The sequence below is a fragment of the Eubalaena glacialis genome, chromosome 1 (genome assembly GCF_028564815.1).
Source record: "Eubalaena glacialis isolate mEubGla1 chromosome 1, mEubGla1.1.hap2.+ XY, whole genome shotgun sequence".
Lineage (NCBI taxonomy): Eukaryota > Metazoa > Chordata > Mammalia > Artiodactyla > Balaenidae > Eubalaena > Eubalaena glacialis.
The window spans coordinates 221,562,170-221,586,132 of NC_083716.1; the positions used below are offsets into that span (position 1 = coordinate 221,562,170).

Genomic DNA, 23,963 nt, shown 5'->3' on the forward strand with positions numbered 1-23,963 from the left:
TCTAAGGAAGAATCCATTCTTGCCTCTTCCACTTTCTGGTAGCCCCAGGCATTCCTCTTCACTCTGATCTGTACCTCCTTGGCCACACTGCCTCTTCCTTTTTTCTGTGTATTCTCTGTGTCTGTCCCATCTCCCTCTGCCTCACTAGGGACACTTGTTATTGGGTTTAGGGCCCACCCAGATAATCCAGGAAAATTCCTTAATCCTTTCAAGATCATCCTCTCAAAATCCTCAATCACATATTTTGCCATATAAAGTAATATTTACAGGTTCCTGGAATTAACACAAGGATATATTGGGGGGGGGTCACCATTCAGTAAACTACAATAACTAAAAAAATTAATAATGATTTCTTAACGTTATCTATGTTAATATTCCCCCATCCATGTTCAGATTTCTCTATTGTCTCAAAAGTATCTTTTTTGCAGTTGGCTTATTTGAATCAGGATCTAAACAAGGTCCACTCATTGATGTAATTATGTCTCTTAAGTCTCATGATATAGAACACCTCACTCTTTTTTTATACTCTGAAATTGTCAGAGAAATTAGGTGATTCCCCTATACATTGGCCTACATTCTGGATTGGTCAAATGGCTTTCTTGTGACAACGTTTCTCTTTATTTCCTGAAAACTGGAAGTTGGAGCCAAAAGTTTGATTAAGATTCAGATTCAACTGATTTTTAGACAAAAATACACTACTTCCTAAGTATTAATGTGTAGTTCAAATTGCATCACATCATGAGACGTAATTTATAGCTGCCCCACATTTCATGATCTAAGATTGATTAAAATATACAAGTGATAGCAAATGTCCTTTCAGTGTAAAAGTCCCCCATCAACCCTCTAATGATTTTAGCATTTATCAATGACTGTTGCCTAAATCAAATATTTATTAAGCATCTTTGTTCTGGTCCCGATTATTTTCCTTAGGTTAGTTTCATCTTTTATTGTCCCCTTTATTTCTGTACCAGACTATTTAGAAAAGTTCTTTTCACCCTCCAGCTCTCTTGAGATCTCCAAATCCATTAGGTCTAGGGACATCTGAGACTGAGGGGGTACAATCTGTCTTGCCTGGCGAGATAATTAATTGAGTCAGTGTTTCCTAAAGTTCACACTTGGAGCCCAGGAAGCAGGTGGTTGTAACTGGAGCCTGTTGGGTGGGTGGGGTTAGGGGAAGGTGGGTAGAGGGAAGCATGGTGGATCTGGCGATCTCTCCTTTCCTGGGGTCAAACTCAAAGGCTTACTGGAAGGAACTACAAGAAAATTCTTTAATAAAGCCTGAGCTCTTTGATTTTAGAGGAGCGAATTAAGGCACGGCCGAAGAAAGAGTCCATAGGGGTTAGGTAGAATCAAGGTATAGCGGGTCCTGGAGCGCCAGAGCTTAACCTTTCAGAGATTTAACCTTGAGACTACATCTCCCAGAATTCCACTCGGCGAGTCCCACCCCCGTTGAAGCGATTGCGTGTGCGCGAGCCCTGTGACCGCCTGCCCTCCCAAACTCCACAATCCCGGAGATTCCGCGCGCCTGCCTCCCTCCCGCTGGGATCGCCCCTTCAGGCCCTCAGTCCGTCCGCTGGGGGCGCGCGCAGTGCGTGGCTGGTGGCAGCGGCGCCGGCGGCTGAGAGCGCGGGCCGTGTGGCTGTGCGTGGTTGCTAGGGGCGCCTGAGGCCGCCCGCTCGCCCGGAAGGCCAAGGGAGGAAGCAGCCCGGAGCCGGCGCCCAGCCGGGGCGAAGCTGAGTCCGCTGGGTGAGTGTGGCCGCGGAGCCGGGAAAACGACCCTCCGCCGCCCCGACTCTCCCGCCCCTCCCTCTGCCCGAGTCCTTTCACGCGGCCCCCAGCCCTCTGGCCGCTCCTGCCCCAGCCCTGCTTCCTGCCCGCCACCTCTCCATCCCCTGGGAGGAGAGGGGGCCGCGTCCTCCCACCCTACCAGGACTTCGCGCCTCTTCGGAACCCTTCTCCACCCCCCCTCCGCCCCCTTCCCCGCCACGCCCAGTGAACTTAGTCGCCCCGCCTCTGGGTGCCCCGAACCCTGCAGCACCCTCTCACCCTGGGCCTCCGTGCCTCGTCTTTCCCGCTCCGCTGCAGTTTAAATTCTCCCTGCTTGGGTGTGAGCCCAAGCTCCTCTCAGGCCTCACGGCTGAATTTTACATGGATACCCACTTTTTAACTTCCCCATATTCACTATCTGTAGTGAAATACTTTCCTAAACTGTAGAGATTCAAACAGCATTCGAGATGCTGTGGAATTGAGTTCTTCATGTATCCATACATCCATTACTTCATTTAATCATTCAACAATTTTTAATAAACATCGACAAATATTTAGTGAGCCAGGGCACTGTGGAAGGCCCGGCGGGGGAGGGGGGGATACAGTGGTGAGCAAGGCAGGCGTGTTTTCTCGGAGCTTATAGTCTAGAGGAGATTTTAATCAGGTAAACAGCATTTGCCATATGTGTGGTGTGTGTTCTGATAGAACATTAGAAGGATATTTAACCCAAATTTACTTGGAAAACTATATTTTCCCCATTCCCTGGTCTTCACATTCCCATTCTGGATCTAGAAAATGTTTTAATCCTTCCTTCCTTAGGTAGGTATCCCTGCTCTCTCAGTTACTCCAGATCCCATCTTCCTTAACGTGATTACCTGTTGATTTAGCCAGTCAACGAGTAGCTGGGAGACCCTTTGGGACAGTGGTCTATCCCATCCTTAATTTCTTGCAATAAATACTGAGGCACTGTTTGCATAAAAACCACTCACTTGGTGCCCGTAAAGTTACCAGCTGCTTATTGATTGGGCTGAATGGAGCATTGAAAAATTATCAAGTGTTTTCTGGGAATAAAGAGGTGAGAGGACATTCCAGATACAAAGTAGCTTTAGTAAAGATACTAAAGTAGCTTTAGTAAAGGCCTGAAAAGAGAACTGGAAACAGTCGGATAGACTTTAGCTGTGTTTGGAGGGAACCAGCCCGGGACAAATAGGAATAGGGACATTAATAGGGGTTAGATCACAAAGGGCTTTGGATGTTTTGCTGAAGAGTTAGAACTAGATCCTCCAGAGCAGTGGTTTTCAAGCAGGATACTCAGGGGCCTGACACTTCCAAGGGATAGACATGCACATATAGTTTTAGAAGAATCAGTTCCCAGATCCTCAGCTTCCAAATGAACGCTTCTAAAACTGACCTTACAAAAAAGGGGTGGAGAGTGTCATATCTCTCACGCTCTCAAATTTTACTATAGTATATTTTTCGGAGTATAAAAACCTCAGGTTGGCAAACAGGGAATATTTTGGAAATATTAATTTCAGGGAGGCCTTCTTTGGTGATTGATTAAGTTACCTCAAAAACCTAGAAGGGCTCCTGCGGCCGGAGCCGGGGGATAGCACGCATGCGTCTTGTCTTTGAATGGGTGGCACCCTTATCCTCGCGGCGGCTGGCAGTGCGGCTATGGGTAGTGCTGCGTCCCCGCGCCGCTGTGCCCCGGCGGTCTCTCAGCCTCTTGGTGGTGGCTGGGTCCGGTGGGCATACCACTGAGATCCTGAGGCTGCTCGAGAACTTGTCCGATGCTTACTCTCCTAGACATTGCTGACACTGATGAAATGAGTGCCCGTAAAATAAATTCTTTTGAAGTAAATCGAGCTGATAGAAACTCCAGTGCTACGTTTCCCGAATACTATATTCACCGCATTCCCAGAAGCCGGGAGGTCCAGCAGTCCTGGCTGTCCACGGTACTCACCACCTTGTACTCTGTGTGGCTCTCCTTCCCCCTGACTCACCAAGTGAAGCCAGATTTGGTAAGAAAACTGAGCCATATGGGAAAAAATTGACTTGCCCAAAGTCTGAGAGCCACTAAGTGGATCCAGACCCGGAAAGCCTGAGACTGCAGCATCTATACTCTTATCATTGTACTATTCTACCCTTCTGTTCGGGACATAACTATTGAATTCATGAATACATTTCCTAATAGGGTCATACAGATGAGACCACCCAGAAAAAACAAACAAACAACAAAAAAAAAAACCCTAGAAGGCTTCCTGTCTTCCCATGTGTAATACACACTGCTGTTAGAGTGAAGCTTGTTCCTTGTTGGGATATTCTGAATTCAGAAGAACACAACAGTTGGAGACTTCCCTGGTGGTCCAGTGGTTAAGACTCCGCCCTCCCAATGCAGGGGGCCCAAGTTCGATCCCTGGTCAGGGAACTAGATCCTGCCTGCTGCAACTAAAAGATCCTGCATGCGGTGATGAAGATCCTGCATGCTGCAACGAAGACCCGGTGCAGTGAAATAAATAAATAAATATTAAAAAAAAAAAAAAAAGAACACAACAGTTAAATGTGTCTAAAATGTTTTTCGGGACCACAGATTTTTCAAGCTGTATTGGATAAAAGTTGCATAAAATTTTTTAAAAGAGATTTCTTTTAGTTTAGATGTGTGTTAATCAGATAGTTAAAACTCATTTTATTAAATCGTCATGAAATGTTTATTTCAATTACAGTTAATCCTTACCTTAGTTCTTTCTATAAAATGTTTAGTATTTTCTACCTCCTCTTAACAAAAGGATAAACTTGTTTAAACTTGTGATGAAAAATTTTAGAGTTCAACTTTAAGATGTGCAAGGAATACATGGGTTTAATTTTTTTTTTTTTTTTTTTGGCTCTACCGCGTGGCTTGCAGGATCTCAGTTCCCCAACCAGGGATTGAACCTGGGCCACGGCAGTGAAAGTCTGGAATCCTAACCACTAGGCCACCAGGAACTCCCCAAGGAATACATGGTTTTAAAAATTCCTAGGGGAATACATGAGTAAAATCATTGGAAGAGTATATTGCAGGAAAACCATGGAAAGGTAATTAGCAGGAAGGTAACATCAGATTTGTGCTTGAGATTACTACTGTAGTGTCAGTGTGCAGTTTGAATAAGTAAGATTTTAGACTGAAGGCAGGGAGCCAATGAGAAAACTAGAGACCAGACTAGAGATGATGAGGGCTTTATAGTGGTTGCAGTGGGGGAGAGGGTTTAGAGAGATATTAACAGTGGTAGAGTGGACAAAACCTGGTGGCAAAGTAGATGTAGGGAGAGTGGGACAAAGAGCAGTCTGGAATCATCCTTGTTTTCTGACTTTAGTGATTAAGTGGGTGGTGATGCAGGAGGAACTATTAGGAGGAGGGCTTTGAGGAGAAAGATAAAGGAGTTTGGGCATGCTGAATTGAGGTTCCTGCAGCACATCAAGGTAGAAAGGCCTGGGAGGTTGTTCTGTAGGTCTGAGTGATGAAAGAAAGTTGAGAATGTAGGAGATGGTTGAGGCCGTGGGATAAAAGAGGTTGCTTTGGTAGAGTCTGTGTTAATAGTTGCAACTGCCATTTATTGAGCGCTTACTATGTGCCAGGCCAAGTGAGAAGACTGAGCACAGAGGAGCACCAACTTTGAGAGAGTAGGTAGGGGAAAAGGGATGGAGGAAGGGAGGCACAATATTTATAACCAAATCCAAAAATGAATATGTAAATGAAAAAGCCCTTGCTGAAAAACTATTTATTTTTTCTGTTTTCTACTATTTTTATTTATTTATTTAAAAAATTTATTCTATTTATTTATTTTTTATACTGCAGGTTGTTCTCAGTAGTTATCCATTTTGTACATATTAGTATATATATGTCAATCCCAATCTCCCAGTTCATCCCACCACCACCGCCCCACCCCCATCCCCCGCTTTCCCCCCTTGGTGTCCACTTTTGTTCTCTACATCTGTGTCTCTATTTATCCCTTGCAAACTGGTTCATCTGTACCATTTTTCTAGATTCCACATATATGCATTAATATACAATACTTGTTTTTCTCTTTCTGACTTACTTCACTCTGTATGACAGCCTCTAGGTCCACCCACGTCTCTACAAATGACCCAATTTCATTCCTTTTCATGGCTGAGTAATATTCCATCGTATATATGTACCACATCTTCTTTATCCATTCATCTGTCCATGGGCATTTAGGTTGCTTCCATGACCTGGATATTGTAAATAATGCTGCAGTGAACATTGGGGTGCATGTGTCTTTTTGAATTATGGTTTTCTCTGGGTATATGCCCAGTAGTGGGATTGCTGGGTCGTATGGTAATTCTATTTTTAGTTTTTTAAGGAACCTCCATACTGTTCTCCATAGTGGCTGTATGAATTTACATTCCCACCAACAGTGCAAGAGGGTTCCCTTTTCTCCACACCCTCTCCAGCATTTATTGTTTGTAGATTTTCTGATGGTGCCCATTCTAACCAGTGTGAGGTGATACCTCATTGTAGTTTTGATTTGCATTTCTCTAATAATTAGTGATGTTGAGCATCTTTTCATGTGTTTGTTGGCCATCTGTATGTCTTCTTTGGAGAAAAGTCTATTTAGGTCTTCTGCCCATTTTTGGATTGGGTTTTTTTTTTTTGATATTGAGCTGCATGAGCTGCTTGTAAATTTTGGAGATTAATCCTTTGTCAGTTGCTTCATTTGCAAATATTTTCTCCCGTTCTGAGGGTTGTCTTTTCGTCTTGTTTATGGTTTCCTTTGCTGTGCAAAAGCTTTTGAGTTTCATTAGTTCCCATTTGTTTATTTTTGTTTTTATTTCCATTACTCTAGGAGGTGGATCAAAAAAGATGTTGCTGTGATTTATGTCAAAGAGTGTTCTTCCGATGTTTTCCTCTAAGAGTTCTATAGTGTCCAGTCTTACATTTAGTTCTTTAATCCATTTTGAGTTTATTTTTGTGTGTGGTGTTACGGAGTGTTCTAATTTCTTTCTTTTACATGTAGCTGTCCAGTTTTCCCAGCACCATTTATTGAAGAGACTGTCTTTTCTCCATTGTATATCCTTGCCTCCTTTGTCATAGATTAGTTGACCATAGGTGCGTGGGTTTATCTCTGGGCTTTCTATCCTGTTCTATTGATCTATATTTCTTTATTTTGTGCCAGTACCATATTGTCTTGATTACTGTAGCTTTGCAGTATAGTCTGAAGTCAAGGAGTTTGATTCCTCTAGCTCCGTTTTTTTCCTTCAAGATTGCTTTGGCTATTTGGGGTCTTTTATGTCTCCATACAAATTTAAGATTTTTTGTTCTAGTTCTGCAAAAAATGCTGTTGGTAATTTGATAGGGATTGCATTGAATCTGTAGATTGCTTTGGGAAGTACAGTCATTTTCACAATATTGATTCTTCTAATCCAAGAACATAGTATATCTCTCCATCTGTTTGTGTCATCTTTGATTTCTTTCATCAGTGTCTTATAGTTTTCTGCGTACAGGTCTTTTATGTCCTTAGGTAGGTTTATTCCTAGCTTTTTATTCTTTTTGTTGCAATGGTGAATGGGATTGTTTCCTTAATTTCTCTTTCTGATCTTTTGTTGTTAGTATATAGGAATGCAAGAGATTTCTGTGCATTAATTTTGTATCCTGCAACTTTACCAAATTCATTGATTAGCTCTAGTAGTTTTCTAGTGGCATCTTTAGGATTATCTATGTATAGTATCATGTCATCTGCAAACAGTGGCAGTTTTACTTCTTTTCCAATTTGTATTTCTTTTATTTCTTTTTCTTCTCTGATTGCCAAGGCTAGGACTTCCAAAACTATGTTGAATAATAGTAGTGAGAGTGGACGTCCTTGTCTTGTTCCTGATCTTAGAGGAAATGGTTTCAGTTTTTCACCATTGAGAATGATGTTTGCTGTGGGTTTGTCATATATGGCCTTTATTATGTTGAGGTAGGTTCCCTCTATGCCCATTTTCTGGAGAGTTTTTATCATAAATGGGTGTTGAATTTTGTCGAAAGTTTTTTCTGCATCTATTGAGATGATCATATGGTTTTTCTTCTTCAATTTGTTAATATGGTGTATCACATTGATTGATTTGTGTATATTGAAGATATACTTGCATCCCTGGGATAAATCCCATTTGATCATGGTGTATGATCCTTTTAATGTGTTGTTGGATTCTGTTTGCTAGTGTTTTGTTGAGGATTTTTGCATCTATGTTCATCAGTGATATTGGTCTGTAGTTTTCTATTTTTGTGACATCTTTGTCTGGTTTTGGTATCAGGGTGATGGTGGCCTCATAGAATGAATTTGGGAGTTTTCCTCCCTCTGATGTATTTTGGAAGAGTTTGAGGACAGGTGTTAGCTCTTCTCTAAATGTTTGATAGCATTCGCCTGTGAAGCCATCTGGTCCTGGGCTTTTGTTTGTTGGAAGATTTTTAATCACAGTTTCAATTTCAGTGCTTGTGATTGGTCTGTTTATATTTTCTATTTCTCCCTGGTTCAGTCTTGGAAGGTTGTGCTTTTCTAAGAATTTGTCCATTTCTTCCAGGTTGTCCATTTTATTTGCATAGAGTTGCTTGTAGTAATCTCTCCTGATTCTTTGTGTTTCTGCACTGTCAGTTGTTACTTCTCCTTTTTCGTTTCTGTTGATTTGAGTCTTCTCCCTTTTTTTCTTAATGAGTCTGGCTAGTGGTTTGTCAATTTTGTTTATCTTCTCAAAGAACCAGCTTTTAGTTTTACTGATCTTTGCTATTATTTCCTTCATTTCTTTTTCATTTATTTCTGATCTGATCTTTATGATTTCTTTCCTTCTGCTAACTTTGAGGTTTTTTTGTTCTTCTTTCTCTAATTGCTTTAGGTGTAAGGTTAGGTTGTTTATTTGAGATGTTTCTTGTTTCTTGAGGTAGGATTGTATTGCTATAAACTTCCCTCTTAGAATTCCTTTTGCTGCATCCCATAGGTTTTGGATCATTGTGTTTTCATTGTCATTTGTTTCTAGGTTTTTTCTGATTTCCTCTTTGATTTCTTCAGTGATCTCTTGGTTATTTAGTGGTGTATTGTTTAACTTCCACGTGTTTGTATTTTTTACAGATATTTCCCTGTAATTGTTATCTAGTCTCATAGTGTTGTGGTTGGAAAAGATACTTGATACGATTTCAGTTTTCTTAAATTTACCAAGGCTTGATTTGTGACCCAAGATATGATCTATCCTGGAGAATGTTCCATGAGCACTTGAGAAGAAAGTGTACTCTGTTGTTTTTGGATGCAATGTCATATAAATATCAATTAAGTCCATCCTGTTTAATGTGTCATTTAAAGCTTGTGTTTCCTTATTTCCATTTTGGATGATCTGTCCATTGGTGAAAGTGGGGTGTTAAAGTCCCCTACTACTATTGTGTTACTGTCGATTTCCCCTTTTATGGCTGTTAGCATTTGCCTTATGTTTTGAGGTGCTCCTATGCTGGGTGCATAAATATTTACAATTGTTATGTCTTCTTCTTTGATTGATCCTTTGATCGTTATGTAGTGTCCTTCTTTGTCTCTTGTAGCAGTCTTTAAAGTTTATTTTGTCTGATATGAGAATTGCTACTCCAGCTTTCTTTTGATTTCCATTTGCATGGAGTATCTTTTTCCATCCCCTCACTTTCAATCTGTATGTGTCCCTAGGCCTGAAGTGGGTTTCTTGTCGACAGCATATATACGGGTCTTGTTTTTGTATCCATTCAGCCAGTCTATGTCTTTTGGTTGGAGCATTTAATCCATTTACATTTAAGGTAATTATCAATATGTATGTTCCTAATACCATTTTCTTAATTGTTTTGTGTTTGTTATAGTAGGTCTTTTCCTTCTCTTGTGTTTCCTGCCTAGAGAAGTTCCTTTAGCATTTGTTGTAAAGCTGGTTTGGTGGTGCTGGATTCTCTTAACTTTTGTTTGTCTGTAAAGGTTTTAATTTCTCCATGGAATCTGAATGAGATCCTTGCTGGGTAGAGTAATCTTGTTTGTAGTTTTTTCCCCTTCACCACTTTAAATATGTCCTGCCACTCCCTTCTGACTTGCAGAGTTTCTGCTGAAAGATCAGCTGTTGACCTTATGGGGATTCCCTTGTATGTTATTTGTTGCTTTTCCCTTGCTGCTTTTAATATCTTTTCTTTGTATTTAATTTTTGAGAGTTTGATTAATATGTGTCTTGGCGTGTTTCTCCTTGGATTTATCCTGTATGGGACTCTCTGCACTTCCTGGACTTGATGGACTATTTCCTTTCCCATGTTAGGGAAGTTTTCAACTATAATCTCTTCAAATATTTTCTCAAAGCCTTTTTTTTTCTCTTCTTCTTCTGGTACCCCTATAATTTGAATGTTGGTGCGTTTAATGTTGGCCCAGAGGTCTCTGAGACTGTCCTCAATTCTTTTCATTCTTTTTTCTTTATTCTGCTCTGCAGTAGTTATTTCCACTGTTTTATCTTCCAGGTCACTTATCTGTTCTTCTGTCACTAATCTGTCTCAGTTATTCTGCTATTGATTGCTTCTAGAGAATTTTTAATTTCATTTATTGTGTTGTTCATCATTGTTTGTTTGCTCTTTAGTTCTTCTAGGCCCTTGTTAAATGTTTCTTTTATTTTCTCCATTCTAATTTCAAGATTTTGGATCATCTTTACTATCATTACTCTGAATTCTTTTTCAGGTAGACTGCCTATTTCCTCTTCATTTGTTTGGTCTGGTGGGTTTTTACCTTGCTCCTTCATCAGCTGCATATTTCTCTGTCTTCTCATTTTGCTGAATACACTGTGTTTGGGGTCTCCTTTTCGCAGGCTGCAGGTTTGTAGTTCCCATTGTTTTTGGTGTCTGCCCCCAGTGGGTAAGGTTGGTATAGTGGCTTGTGTAGGCTTCCTGGTGGAGGGGACAGGTGCCTGTGTTCTGGTGGGCGGGGCTGGATCTTGTCTTTCTGGTTGGTGGGGCTGCATCCAGTGGTGTGTTTTGAGGTGTCTGTGAACTTAGTATGAGTTTAGGCAGCCTCTCTGCTAATGGGTGGGGTTGTGTTCCTGTCTTGCTAGTTGTTTGACATGGAGCATCCAGCACTGGAGCTTGCTGGCCATTGGGTGGAGCTGGGTCTTAGTGTTGAGACGGAGATCTCTGGGAGAGCTCTTGCTGATTGATATTGCGTGGGGCTGGGAGGTCTCTGGTGGTCCAATGTCCTGAACTCGGCTCTCCCACCTCAGAGGCTCAGGCCTGACATCAGGCCAGAGCACCAAGAACCTGTCAGCCACACGGCTCGGGAGAAAAAAGAAAGAAAGAAAAATAAATAAATAAATATAAATAAAAATAAAATAAATAAAATAAAAATATTTTAAAAATTATTGCAATAAAAAAGTAATTTAAAAAAAAAGAGAGAGCAACCAAACCAATAAACAAATCCACTAGTGATACAAGCGCTAAAAACTATACTAAGGTAAACATAAAAAGCAGAAACAAGTTGGTTGCAGACAGCAAACCCCAAGTCTCCAGTGGCTCCCAAAGTCCACTGCCTCAATTTTGGGTTGATTCGTTGTCAATTCAGGTATTCCACAGATGCAGGGTACCTCAAGTTGACTGTGAGCATTTAATCCACTGCTTCTGAGGCTGCTGGGAGAAATTTCCCTTTCTTATCTTTGTTCGCACAGCTCCTGGGGTTCAGCTTTGGATTTGGCCCTGCCTCTGTGTGTAGGTCGCCCTCAGGCTTCTGTTCCCACCCAGACAGGACGGGGTTAAAGCAGCGGCTGATTAGGGGGCTCTGGCTCACTCATGCTGGGGGGAGGGAGGGGTACGGTAGTTATAACTGGAATGTGGGGTGAGCCTGCGGCGGCAGAGGCCAGCATGACATTGCAGTGGCCTGAGGCGTGCCGTGTGTTCTCCCGGGAAGTTGTCCCTGGATCACGGGACCCTGGCAGTGGCGGGCTGCCAGGTTCCTGGGGGGTTGGGGGTGTGTGTGGATAGTGACGTGTGCTTGCACACAGGATTCTTGGTGGCTGCAGCAGCATCATTAGCGTTTCATGCCCATCTCTGGTGTCCGAGCTGATAGCCGCGGCTTGCACGCTTGTCTGGAGCTTGTTTAGGCGGTGCTCTGCCTTCTGTGGGCAGACAGGGAAGGAATCCCCTCTCCTTGTGCACCCTGAAACAATGGTCTCTTGCCTCTTAGGCAGGTCCCGACTTTTTCCCGGACTCCCTTCCGGCTAGCTGTGGCGCACTAGCCCCCTTCAGGCTGTGTTCACGCAGCCAACCCCAGTCCTCTCCCTGGGGTCTGACCTCCGAAGCCCGAGCCTCAGCTCCCAGCCCCCGCCCGCCCCGGCGGGTGAGCAGACAAGCGTCTTGGGCTGGTGAGTGCTGGTCAGCACCGATCCTCTGTGTGGGAATCTCTCCGCTTTGCCCTCTGCACCCCTGTTGCTGCGCTCTCCTCCGTGGCTCCGAAGCTTCCCCCCCACCCACCCCCCGTCTCCACCAGTGAAGGGGCTTCCTAGTATGTGGAAACTTTTCCTCCTTCACAGCTCTCTCCCAGAGGTGCAGGTCCCATCCCTATTCTTTTGTCTCTGTTTTTTCTTTTGCCCTACCCAGGTACGTGGGGATTTTCTTGCCTTTTGGGAAGTCTGAGGTCTTCTGCCAGCATTCAGTAGGTGTTCTGTAGGAGCTGTTCCTCGTGTAGATGTATTTTTCATGTATTTGTGGGGACGAAGGTGATCTCCACGTCTTACTCCTCCGCCATCTTGAAGGTCCCCCCTAGGTGTTTGTTCTTTAATTCTTCTAGGTCTTTGTTAAACATTTCTTGCATCTTCTCTATCTTAGCCTCCATTCTTTTTCCGAGGTCCTGGATCATCTTCACTATCATTATTCTGAATTCTTTTTCTGGAAGGTTGCCTATCTCAGCTTCATTTAGTTGTATTTCTGGGGTTTTATCTTGTTCCTTCATCTGATACATAGTCCTCTGCCTTTTCATTTTGTCTATCTTTCTGTGAATGTGGTTTTCGTTCCACAGGCTGCAGGATTGTTGTTCTTCCTGCTTCTGCTGTCTGCCCTCTGGTGGATGAGGCTATCTAAGAGGAGGGACTGGTGGTGGGTAGAGCTGGCTGTTGCTCTGGTGGACAGAGCTCAGTAAAGCTTTAATCCCCTTCTGTGCTGATGGGTGGGGCTGAGTTCCCTCCCTGTTGGTTGTTTGGCCTGAGGCAACCCAGCACTGGAGCCTACAGGCTCTTTGGTGGGGCGAATGGTGGACTCCCGGGAGGGCTCACGCCACGGAGTACTTCCCAGAACTTCTGCTGCCAGTGTCCTTGTCCCCGTGGTGAGCCACAGCCACCCCCCCACCCCCACCTCTGCAGAAGACCCTCCAACACTAGCAGGTAGGTCTGGTTCAGTCTCCTATGGGGTCACTGCTCCTTCCCCCTGGGTCCTGATGCACACACTACTTTGTGTGTGCCCTCCAAGAGTGGAGTCTCTGTTTCCCCCAGTCCTGTCGAAGTCCTGCAATCAAATCCCACTAGCCTTCAAAGTCTGATTCTCTCAGAATTCCTCCTCCCATTGCCGGACCCCCAGGTTGGGAAGACTGACGTGGGGCTCAGAACCTTCACTCCAGTGGGTAGACTTCTGTGGTATAAGTGTTCTCCAGTTTGCGAGTCACCCACCCAGCAGTTATGGGATTTGATTTTATTGTGATTGCACCCCTCCTACCGTCTCACTGCAGCTTCTCCTTTGTCTTTGGATGTGGGTTATCTTTTTTGGTGAGTTCCAGTGTCTTTCTGTCGATGACTGTTCAGCAGTTAGTTGTGATTCTGGTGCTCTTGCAAGAGGGAGTGAGTGCACGTCCTTCTACTCCGCCATCTTGAACCAATCCTGTTTTCTACTGTTTTTATTCTTTACCCAGCTCTCACCTGAAAAACTTAGATGAACCTTTAACTTCAGGATCTGGTACTCATGATGTGGAGTTGAGTTTAGCTTTCCTGCTAGATTCCTTCTATGACCTTGGAATTGTCTGGTCATAGGATTCCTGGATTTTAGCATGCAATCAGATGCTTTGATCTGTTGGTGAAATGCAGAGAAAACTTTTCTTTAATGCCCTGAACTTCTCATCCTCTCTTCTGGCAGAACTGGGAAGCCAGACCTGGTATTTTTGGAACAAATACTGAGAGTGCTAATTTCTCTTAGGCCCTGAAATACAAAGAGCCTTGTCTTTGGGAGCCTCTTGGACATCCTGGACAGGCAGTGCTATTCTAGACCAGAGGTTCTCATTATATGCAGTTTTTTTTTTTTAAATTTATTTATTTATTTTTGGCTGCTTCGGGTCTTACTTGCGGCCCGCGGGGTCTTTGCTGAGGCATGCGGGATCTTTCGTTGCGGTGCGTGGCGTGTGGGTTTTCTCTTCTCTCGTTGTGGCACGTGGGCTCCAGGGCGTGTGGGCTCTGTAGTTTGCGGCATGTGGGCTCTCTTGTTGAGGCGCGGGAGCTCAGTAGTTGTACTGCGCGGGTTTAGTTGCCCCACGGCATGTGGGATCTTAGTTCCCTGACCAGGGATCGAACCCACGTCCCATGCATTGGAAGGAGGATTCTTTACCACTGGACCACCAGGAAAGTCCCTCTTATCTGCAGTTTTAAAGCTCTTTGGGGTCTTCAGTATATTTTTTAATGTGGGATATATATCTACTCCATACTAGAAATTGAAGTATTTATTTATTAATTCATTTAGAAATAATAATAAACACATTACAAGTAAACATAAGTAGCATTTTTAAAAAGGCAAAACGCTCTTGTTTCAGAAATATTAGTGAGAAGAGTGGCATTATTTTTGAGAATCTCGTTAATGTCTGGCTTAATAGAAGACAGCTGGATTCTCATATTTGTTTCTGCATTCAGTTGGTTCGATATGTTGTTGTGATTGAATGATGATGAAAATCCAGCCTCACATAGATAATTAGTTGGAAAAGGGAGGAATATTTCTATGGCCTTTTCAGACAATAGTGGGTATTCTTCTTTGGTACTACACAGAAGTTAACAAGGAGTGGTTTTATGAAGGTTAGCTGCAATGGAATCTGAAATGTTATCAGTGAGTTTTTCATACTTTGTTTCATTAGAATCCATTGGTCTGTCTCTGACTTTGACGGGACCTTTTACCCATGCCTGATTCTTTGACATTGTGTGATAGATATTTGGAAAATACTGGTTCATTGAGTTATGTAGATCTTACAAATGTTGCCACATTTTATTTTACAGTATCAAAAAACAATATGTTATCACCACACTCATCAGAAAGATGGTTAAGTATTGGGAAGCTGTCAAGCTCATGGTGGCAGATACAATTTTGCCAAAATTATAATTTTCTCTTGGAAGCTCAAATTTTATCATTGGCAACAAACACTGTCAGCTGTTTTCCCTGAAGCGACAGGCTTACTCTGTTTCATTTTCTAGAGAATGCCTGCCAAGTATCAACGTCTGAATAACCATCACTTGTGTGTCCTTCATTCTTTCAAGTAAACATGATGTTCCACAGAGAAATTTTGCAATTCAAACAGTGCTTTATTTAGAGACAACCATCGTCTTCTATTTTATATGTACTTCTCATTTTGTCACACAGAATATTAAAAAGATGTACTTGAGGATTGAGATTTCATTTTTATTGCATCATCAAGGACATTCTTAAGTAAAGCTGGCATTTCTTCTTTCACTGTGCAGTGAAGGAGTGTGTGGTGGTGAAGAATCTCGCTTGGTGCCATTGTTTCGACTCCTACTCAGGAACCAGCAGTTTGACCCACCATTGCTCTTGCACCATCAGTGGAAAGGCTGGCACAGTAAAAAAAGGCAAATCACATCTTAGTTTTGTTATGAAAATAGTTTCAGCTAGTGGAATCCCTGAAAGAGTCTTAGGGTTCCCTTAGGGTCTGGGACCACACTTCGAGGACCACTGCTTTAGAGAGCTCACCTGAGGTTTCTTTCAGAAGCTGCTGAAGGTCAAGGCTCCAGGAGAGCTAATCACTTAATTATGTTAAGGCTTCAACTGTTTTCGCTTTTTAGTAATTTGCAGATGGACCTCCCTCAGCTCTAGCTGCTGTAAGCTGTATTTTTTCCTGAGGTTTGCTAACTACTTTTACATAACTGTGTTCTACAAGAGCTGCCCTTCTCAACTTGTGGTAGTGACCCTTCCTTCTCATTAGGGTTAGGGTATTGGCCTTCCTTTCTTAACAGGGCTTTAAAGAAGTTCCATGCTCCTCCAGCTTTCTTTAGGGAGACATAGTTTGGGATTTATCTCATAAGAGAAAATGGGTCTAATTCCTATACTCCTCCTCATTCTGTTTGATTTCAGACAAGTCAGTTCTACCTTCTTACATAACTGTTGAGCAACTAAAGTAATTTCATCAGAGATCTTATGACTGTAGACTCTGAACCGTTTCCGATGTCCTGAGTTCCTCTGGTGACTGAGGGAAACACTTAGATGGAGGAAGAAAAGGAAGCTTCAGATCCCAAGAGCCACATACACTCCTGTAATGTAGGAGAGTGATACAGTCAGTGTGTAATGAATAATTGCTTTCGGTAGAAATAGATACTTTGTCCAAGTTGGTCTGGGCCTGGCCCCTGGTGACTTGATGGTTTGAGACAACAGTCATAGATTTTCTAGCATAGACTGCTCGTCATTCACTCTCACTTAAGGAGGAAACGTGAGGCAAAATGACCCCACAGAGAGTGGAAGGCAGAATGAGATAGACAGCTTCTGAATGCTGTCTAAAGATGGCAAAGCAGGATGTTGAGATTCCTGAGACTGCATGCTTTAGAAGGAGAAAGGCTGGATCCAGGGACGTCAGGCAGGATGCTACTGCAACAGTCCTGCACTTGGTGAGGGGGGTGAGGGACTAGGAATTGGACTGAGCCAGCCATGCAAATAGAAAGAAAAGGATGTTTGAGGCCATTTTGTTTATCTTCAGAATGCTCAGCAGTTCTTTACCTTCCTTTCTTATCCCTTTAAGGGAAAAAAAAAAAAAGTTTCTTTTTTAACAGCTTTGTGGAGGTATAACTGACATTGAAAATATTCATCACCCTCAAGTCAATTAATTTTTAAACTGTTCTAGGGAGCCTTAATATCTCATGACGTTTTGCGGGGAGGCTTGGGTAGCATTGCTGAGGAGGAGGCCAGACTAGGGCAGTGATCTTCCTCCTTCTACTCGCATAGCTGTGCATTTATCTGTTACAGAAACACAAGATTTTCCTATAAAAGCCATCATGGAGCTTATGAGGCATATTCATATGAGAAGAGAACAGCGGTAAAAGATAGCCTTTACAAAGTATCAAATTAGAGGAATAAATACACAACATATTCATGGGTAGGATGGAGCTTGAGCTGGGCCTGGAAAAGGTAAATAAAATATGATAAGGATTAGGAAGGGAGAGGCTGTGTGGAGTAAGGGCCTGCAGACAGGTTTGAAAGGATTAGTATAAGACCAGAACAGGTCATATAACAGAGTTCAAGGTGGAAGGAAATGGAAATACGCCTTAAAAAAAGACTGAAGCCAGACTCAGGCTAAGAAGTCTGGAATTTATTTATTGACTTACATGAGAATCATCTAGAAGGCTTGTTTAAAATACAGATACCTGGCCCCACCCCAGACCCACTGAATCCTCTCTGAAAGTGGGGCTCAGGAATCTGCACCCTAGGTTATTCTGATTCAGGTCGTTGGTGGGCTACAGTGATACTAAATGAGGACTCATGGAAAATTTTTGGAAAGGTAACTGATCAAGTAATATTTAAGCAAAGTTAATCTGGAGGTTGCCTGCAGAATGGAATTAGGAAGGGCAGACCCTGGAGACACAAACTTCAGTCTGGAAGCTGTTACAGTAGTCCAGATCTGGGATGGTGGTGGAAATGAAAGGAGGAGGCATGCCATGAAGAAAGAATCTCTTAAGTTTTGTGACTGGTTTGGCTTTGGAGATTAAGAGAAAGGAAGAAATCAGAAGTGACTTAAGTTTTCCTCTTCGGTGACTGAGAGAAAGAAGGTTCCACTGAAAGAAATTGGAACGTCAAGAGTGCAGAGCTAGGGAATTCCCTGGAGGTCCAGTGGTTAGGACTTGGCACTTGCACTGCCGGGGTCCGGGTTCAGTTCCTGGTTGGGGAACTGAGATGCTGCAAGCCGTAAGGCGTGGCCAAAAAAAAAGAGTGCAGAGCTGATCTGACGAGCTGGGCTGAAGTGGTTGGACTTGCCTGTGGAAAAGGGAGAAGACAGTTGGCGATGAGGACACGGAGCTTGAGAGAAGTCGGGTCTGAAAAGTGACTCTTCTTCTGCAGGTAATAGTTGAAGTGGTGAGAGCAGATTGGTTTGATGTGGGAGAGAGGATAAAAGAGAGGAGCTGTGGAGGATTTTGGAGCGGACCTCAGGAGGAAAAGGCACTGTTGAAGCAGTTGGGTGTGGCTGTGGCAGAGTTCCTACACTGGGTAAAGTAGCAGCAACAAGGAGATGTTGGTAGCACCCCAGTGTTCACTGCAGCACAATTTACGATAGCCAAGTTACGGAAGCAACCCAAGTGTCCAGTGATAGATGAATGGACACAGAAGGTGTGGTACATACATACAGTGGAATATTACTTGGCCATAAAAAGAGAGAAATCTTGCCATTTGCAAAAACATGGGTGGATCTAGAGGGTATTATGCTAAGTAAGATAAGTCAGACAAGGAAAAACAAATGCCCTGTGGGAAATGGCCATTGCAGACACATACAAGATCTAGAATCCTGTTAGTCACAGAGAAGAGAATCCACTTTACTCTGGCACTAGCCCAGCAGGCCACCCGAAGCTTCTGAAGAGGGTGGGAGTGTATCCTTCGCCTTCCTCTTCCTCATTTGGATTAGAAGTGAAGCCAGCCAGATGCCGGGCCATTTGCGTCCAGTGTTCCTGGCACCAAGGATTCGTGTGGAGGGATGCAGAGAGGCAGACACTGAGCAGTGTGTGCAGAGAGGAGAGTTCTCTTCACCCAGCCCCGAGGTGTGCAGTGGGTGGGTACCCATGTCTATGAGGGAAAGTGGGCTTGCCCGCGGTGCAGATGAGGATGCAGTGGTGTGCTCTTGGGCACTTCACCCGCAAAGGGGCTCAGTATAAGCAGTGGAGGAGTGTTTCCAACCTGCCTTTTGTCTTGTACCTGAATGTTAGGGATAAGTGAGGGAACAGGGCCTAGGTGTGTGTTTCGTTTCTATTTAAGAGGCAGCATGGAGTCAAACTCAGGTTTTAAGCTAGCCACTCCTTGTTGGTTGTTTAATTATAGAAAAGTTACTTAGCTTTACTGAGTCTTGGATTCATCATCAGCAAATTGAACATAGCGTTTTTGTGAGGATTAAATGAGCATAGTACCTGGTATTTATTAGGTGCCCAAACTAGCATTCATCAGTTCTAGTGTATTTCCCCTTTATTTACTGTTATTTTTTTCAGTTTATTCATTCAACAGAATATTGAGCACTTTTTGTGGGTGAGACCCTATATTGGGGACATCAGGGGAGGGACAACATGCTCCTTGCTCCTAGTCAGATGAGTAGTCCATTATTAAAGCTCAGTGTAATACAGACAGTGATGGTGGCGAGCACAGAGATGAGGCATCCTATTTGAACTGGGGAGTCCAGAAAGGCTGCCTGGTGAAAGTGATATTTGAGCTGTTTATTTTTTGTCTGGTGGAAGAGAAGGAAAGGCTTCTAGGGAGCGATACTTGTAGAGGCATGAAGGTCTGAGATAGGAGGATGCACGTGAGGAGCCACAAGTTGGGTGATATTCAGGGAGCACCAGCCTGAAATCTTGTTTCCTTAGCCCTTTTTGCCATCGCTTTGGTGAATCTATTGTGCTGCATCGGTGGGGAAAGATGTAGATTCCTGAAAGATGACTACGTGAATTGGGACGTGAATCTGTTGAGTGTACATGACACACACTCAGGTGTGTGGTCGTATAAAATCACTGGCAGGATTTGACCCTTCCCTTTGTGTGTGCTTCTCTACCATAAGTGCACAGAGTGTAATTGTCCCCCGCACAGTATTTCCATAGTTTGGACTTGGTGGAGGTCCATTTTCTGTTACCTTAATTTGTGGTTACTGGCATCATATCTGGTTTTAGCCCTTATGCTGTCTTTCGCCCACTATCATTTTGAATATTGGCAGTGATTTTTTGGTACTCTCCTTGAGAAAGAATCCACATAGGTCAGCCTTTTCAGGAAAAGAGGGCGACGTCATGTGGCTTCTGCAGGCTTTTTGTTGGTAGACAACACCAACAGTTCCTGTAGCTGTAGACAGGAATTCTCCTATCAAAATACAAAGTCCTCTCCCCATTGACTGCGTCTCAAATGAAACTTGAGCAAAAAAATTCTCTGCTAATTCCTTCCCTCTAGCCACTCTGAAAACACTTGATGAAGATGCCAGGATTTCATTCAGAATTATCGCAGATGAATGACTTCTTATAAAAGGGTCTTGTATTTTTTTTCCCCTGGATGCTGTCGTGAAAGCAGGCCCACCTTTCCCTGAAGGTGTGAAAACTGCAGAATATTTTGTGAATTTGGTTTAGAAAGCAAGAGACCATACTAAACTGACTGTTGGGGACCCAGAACTACAGGCTGGTTTAGAGGTTTTGCTTTAGAGGAAAGATTCAATGAGGAAATGTAAGAGACAGGCTCTCCTTCCCCAACATCAGCCCAAACTGAAGGCTGGGATTTGGAATAAAGAAAGTTTCTCTCCTCTTCTCGCCTCTGTATTCTACTCCCTGACCTTTCCTGTCCCATTGTGGCTGCTGGAAATAAAGTCACCTTAAATAAAAAGAATGTTGGTGTCTAGTTCCATCTTGTTTCTTCTCTTTCCCACCAACACGTTGGTTGGAATTTAAGCCTATATAGTTGGCAAGATGCTTGAAGAGACGAAATTACTGTCTCAGCTCCAGAAGGCACTCCAGAGGTCAGCAGGAGAAATCTCTGCTCTTACCTGTACTTGTCACATTTAACCGTGAAAAGCAGACCACATCAGGGGCAGCTGAGAATTGGTGAGGGAGCAGTAGATGTAAAATATGCTTCTCAGATGATCTTTGACCATTCAGAATTGGCTGATGAGGAGGAAGGTATTAGCTGGTTTCTCTGCCACACCCAGACTTGCCTCATTCCTAGGCACACTCGTGTCAGGTGAGGGAAGGAAGCCACTTGTGTAAAGTTGTGGATGATGAGACAGAAAGGTGATTTTTTCTTTGGAGAGAGAGGAAAGAGCTCTCTGAGTGAGAGGGTGGGAACATGTGGACAGACTTACACTGGTGGCACCTTAGTGTCCCAGTCCTTGATGGCGCCAGCTTTGGTTGCATGAGGGCAGCATTAAGTCCACTGAAAACACCCTAAGGATCTAGTGTTCTTCTCCCAGGGCCCCAGTTGATGACCAAGACTGGTTGCCCAAAAAGTGCTGAGGTGGGGCTCTTCCTTGCCTGGGCACCACTGTAGCATTGTGTCTGTTCTTCTAGGACTGTAACATTCCCAATTGTCTCTCTGCCCTTCAGGCTGACGGACCTCAAGGATGCGGCTGCTACTGCTGGAGGTACGAGGCACCTTACCTGAGCTGGGCCATGAGGCCGCGTGGCTGTGATGTGGGCTCCTCATGGCCTCAGCAAGAACAGAGCACTACAGTATTGGCCTCCGCCGGGGAAACAGCTTTAAGCCGAGTGGGCCCTCAGGCACAGTGCCTACGCCACCACCTGAGAAACCCTCTGAGGGCAAAGTCTGGGCTCAGGCTCATCAGCAGGTGAAGCCAATCTGGAAGCTGGAGAAGAAGCACGTGGGAACACTTTCAGCAGGGTTCGGCCCAGGCCTCTTGGGTGTCCCACCGCAGCCTGCATACTTCTTTTGCCCCAGCACTTTATGTAGCTCCAGGAGCACGGCTGTCATTGCAGGCCACAGCAACTCCTGTTACCTGCACTCCCTCCCGGACCTGTTCAGCAGCACCCTGCTCTACCGCCGTTCCAACTACGGCCACAGACCATACCAGCAGCTGGAGTCTTTCTGCTTGCGTTCAAGCCCGTCAGAAAAAAGACCTTTTTCTCTCCCTCGAAAGAGCCTCCCTATCAGACTCACTGCCAGTAAGGCCACTTCTTCCAAGGTCTCCCCCATGGCATCCTCATCCACAGAACCATACCTCTCACTGGGAGCGGCTGGGGAAAATCCTTCAGGGAAGAGCCTGGCCTCTGCCATCTCAGGGAAGACCCCATCTCCACTCTCCTCTTCTTCCTCTTCCTACAAGCCCATGCTAAATAACAACTCCTTCATGCGGCCAAATAGCACTAAAGTGCCTTTATTGCAGGCCACAGAAGGCCTGAAGCCAGTATCCTCACCGAAGGTCCAGCTTGTCTCCTGGCATCATTCAGGGGGCACTGGAGACTGTGCACTCCAGCCTATTGAGCACAAGGTGCCCAAGAGCAGTGGCACTGTCCTAGATGATGACCCTTCCCACAGCACCCTGTCTACCCCCAGTTCCTTAGATGCTTCCACCACCAGTGCTGCCTCTCCCCACTGCCACTGGAGTAACTTAGCCACAGGGTCAGAGCCACATCGCTATGGCCTGGATGGGGACTCTGTTTCCCAGAATCTGACTAAGGAGGTTCGGTTCACTGAGGCCGTGAAGAAGTTGACTGCAAGAGGCTTTGAGAAGAAGCCAAGGCAAGGCTACCATTTTGAACAGTCTTATTTCATGAACCCCAGCTTGCAGTGGGATGTCCTCAACAGGAACAGGTGGTGGAAACCAGCTGTGGTAGGCCAGCAGCTCCCTCAGAAGAATGCTGGAGCAGACAGTAGGGTCCTCCCTGGAGCCTCGGACACCATGGAACTGGACAGTACAGTCTTCTGTACCAAACGCATCAGCATTCACCTCCTTGCCTCACACGCCAGTGGGCTCAGCTGCAGCCCTGCCTGTGGATCTGCGATCGACTCCCCACCTCTTGGAGAAGACAAAACTCCAGCTCTGCCTTCTCCCCCTCAGCCCCTTGGTGTGGCCGAGGTGACCACCCGCCTCTCTTCCGTCCATCTGGGCAAGCTTGGGAGGGAGGAGCCTAAGGAAGCCAGGAAGCTGGACTCACCTGCTAGGGATATTGGGTAAGTCGGAGAAAGTGTTTGGTTCATTTAAAGCAGTAGAATGTATACATGTTTGGTGACACTGACCGTCTGTCTCTGGAGGTTGGTTTTGTTTCTTAACTGCCCTAGAATTTTGGTTTTCACTTTAGGGCAGAGGTCAGCAAGCTACGCTTTGCAGGCCAAATCCCACCCTCTGCCTGCTTTTTTTTTTTTTATTTTTTTTATTCAGAATTGATTTTTTTTTTTTTTAAACATCTTTATTGGAGTATAATTGCTTTACAATGGTGTGTTAGTTTCTGCTTTATAACAAAGTGAATCAGTTATACATATACATATGTTCCCATATCTCTTCCCTCTTGCATCTCCCTCCCTCCCACCCCTCTAGGTGGTCACAAAGCACCGAACTGATCTCCCTGTGCTATGCAGCTGCTTCCCACTAGCTATCTGTTTTACATTTGGTAGTGTATATATGTCTATGCCACTCTCTCACCCTGTCACATCTTACCCCTCCCCCTCCCCATATCCTCAAGTCCATTCTCTAGTAGGTCTGTGTCTTTATTCCCGTCTTGCCACTAGGTTCTTCATGACCTTTATTTCCCCTTAGATTCCATATATATAAATAAGGTTTTTTTGAAATGCAGCCTTACTCCTTCATTTACTACTGTCTGTGGCTGCTTTTTTGTTATAACGGTAGGGTTGAGTAGTTGCGACAGACTGAATGGCCCGCAAAACTGAAAATATTTACTGTCTTGTCCTTTAGAGGAAGGGTTTGCTAAGCCTTGCTTTAGGTTATAACTAGGAAAAAATAAGAATTCCAAACATCATGTGTTGGGAACTGTGATTTCTCTACTTAATTCCAAACCAAATCAGGTTCTCAGTCATTCCTGGTATGACAGCCGTTTCAGAGTTAGGGCATACACATACTTGGCCTCTTCTCTTGTGCCTTGTTACTTCTCTGGAACCGTGGTCCACCAAGGCCTTGTTCTGAGTTCCCAGAGAGAAGTCTAGGGACCTTTGATGTCTATTACCACACATTGATTGATGGTGTTTTGTATTCAGAATTTTGTTTTTATATGCTATGAGGGACGTCAAAGAAGATGGAAGACATGGTGCCTCTCTGCAGAATAGG

The 23,963-nt window shown here is 44.2% G+C and overlaps 1 protein-coding gene across 1 annotated transcript in view; it reads left to right on the forward strand.

Moving 5' to 3' along the window:
* Positions 1 to 1,581: 1,581 nt before the first annotated feature.
* TTLL4 (tubulin tyrosine ligase like 4) overlaps positions 1,582 to 23,963 on the forward strand; it is a 38,280-nt gene continuing 15,898 nt past the window's right edge. Inside the window, exons 1-2 of the mRNA XM_061187428.1 lie at positions 1,582 to 1,746; positions 21,271 to 22,855. Of these exons, the coding sequence (XP_061043411.1) occupies positions 21,369 to 22,855 (1,487 nt within the window). The 5' untranslated portion in view covers positions 1,582 to 1,746; positions 21,271 to 21,368. The remainder of the gene's footprint in view (positions 1,747 to 21,270; positions 22,856 to 23,963) is intronic.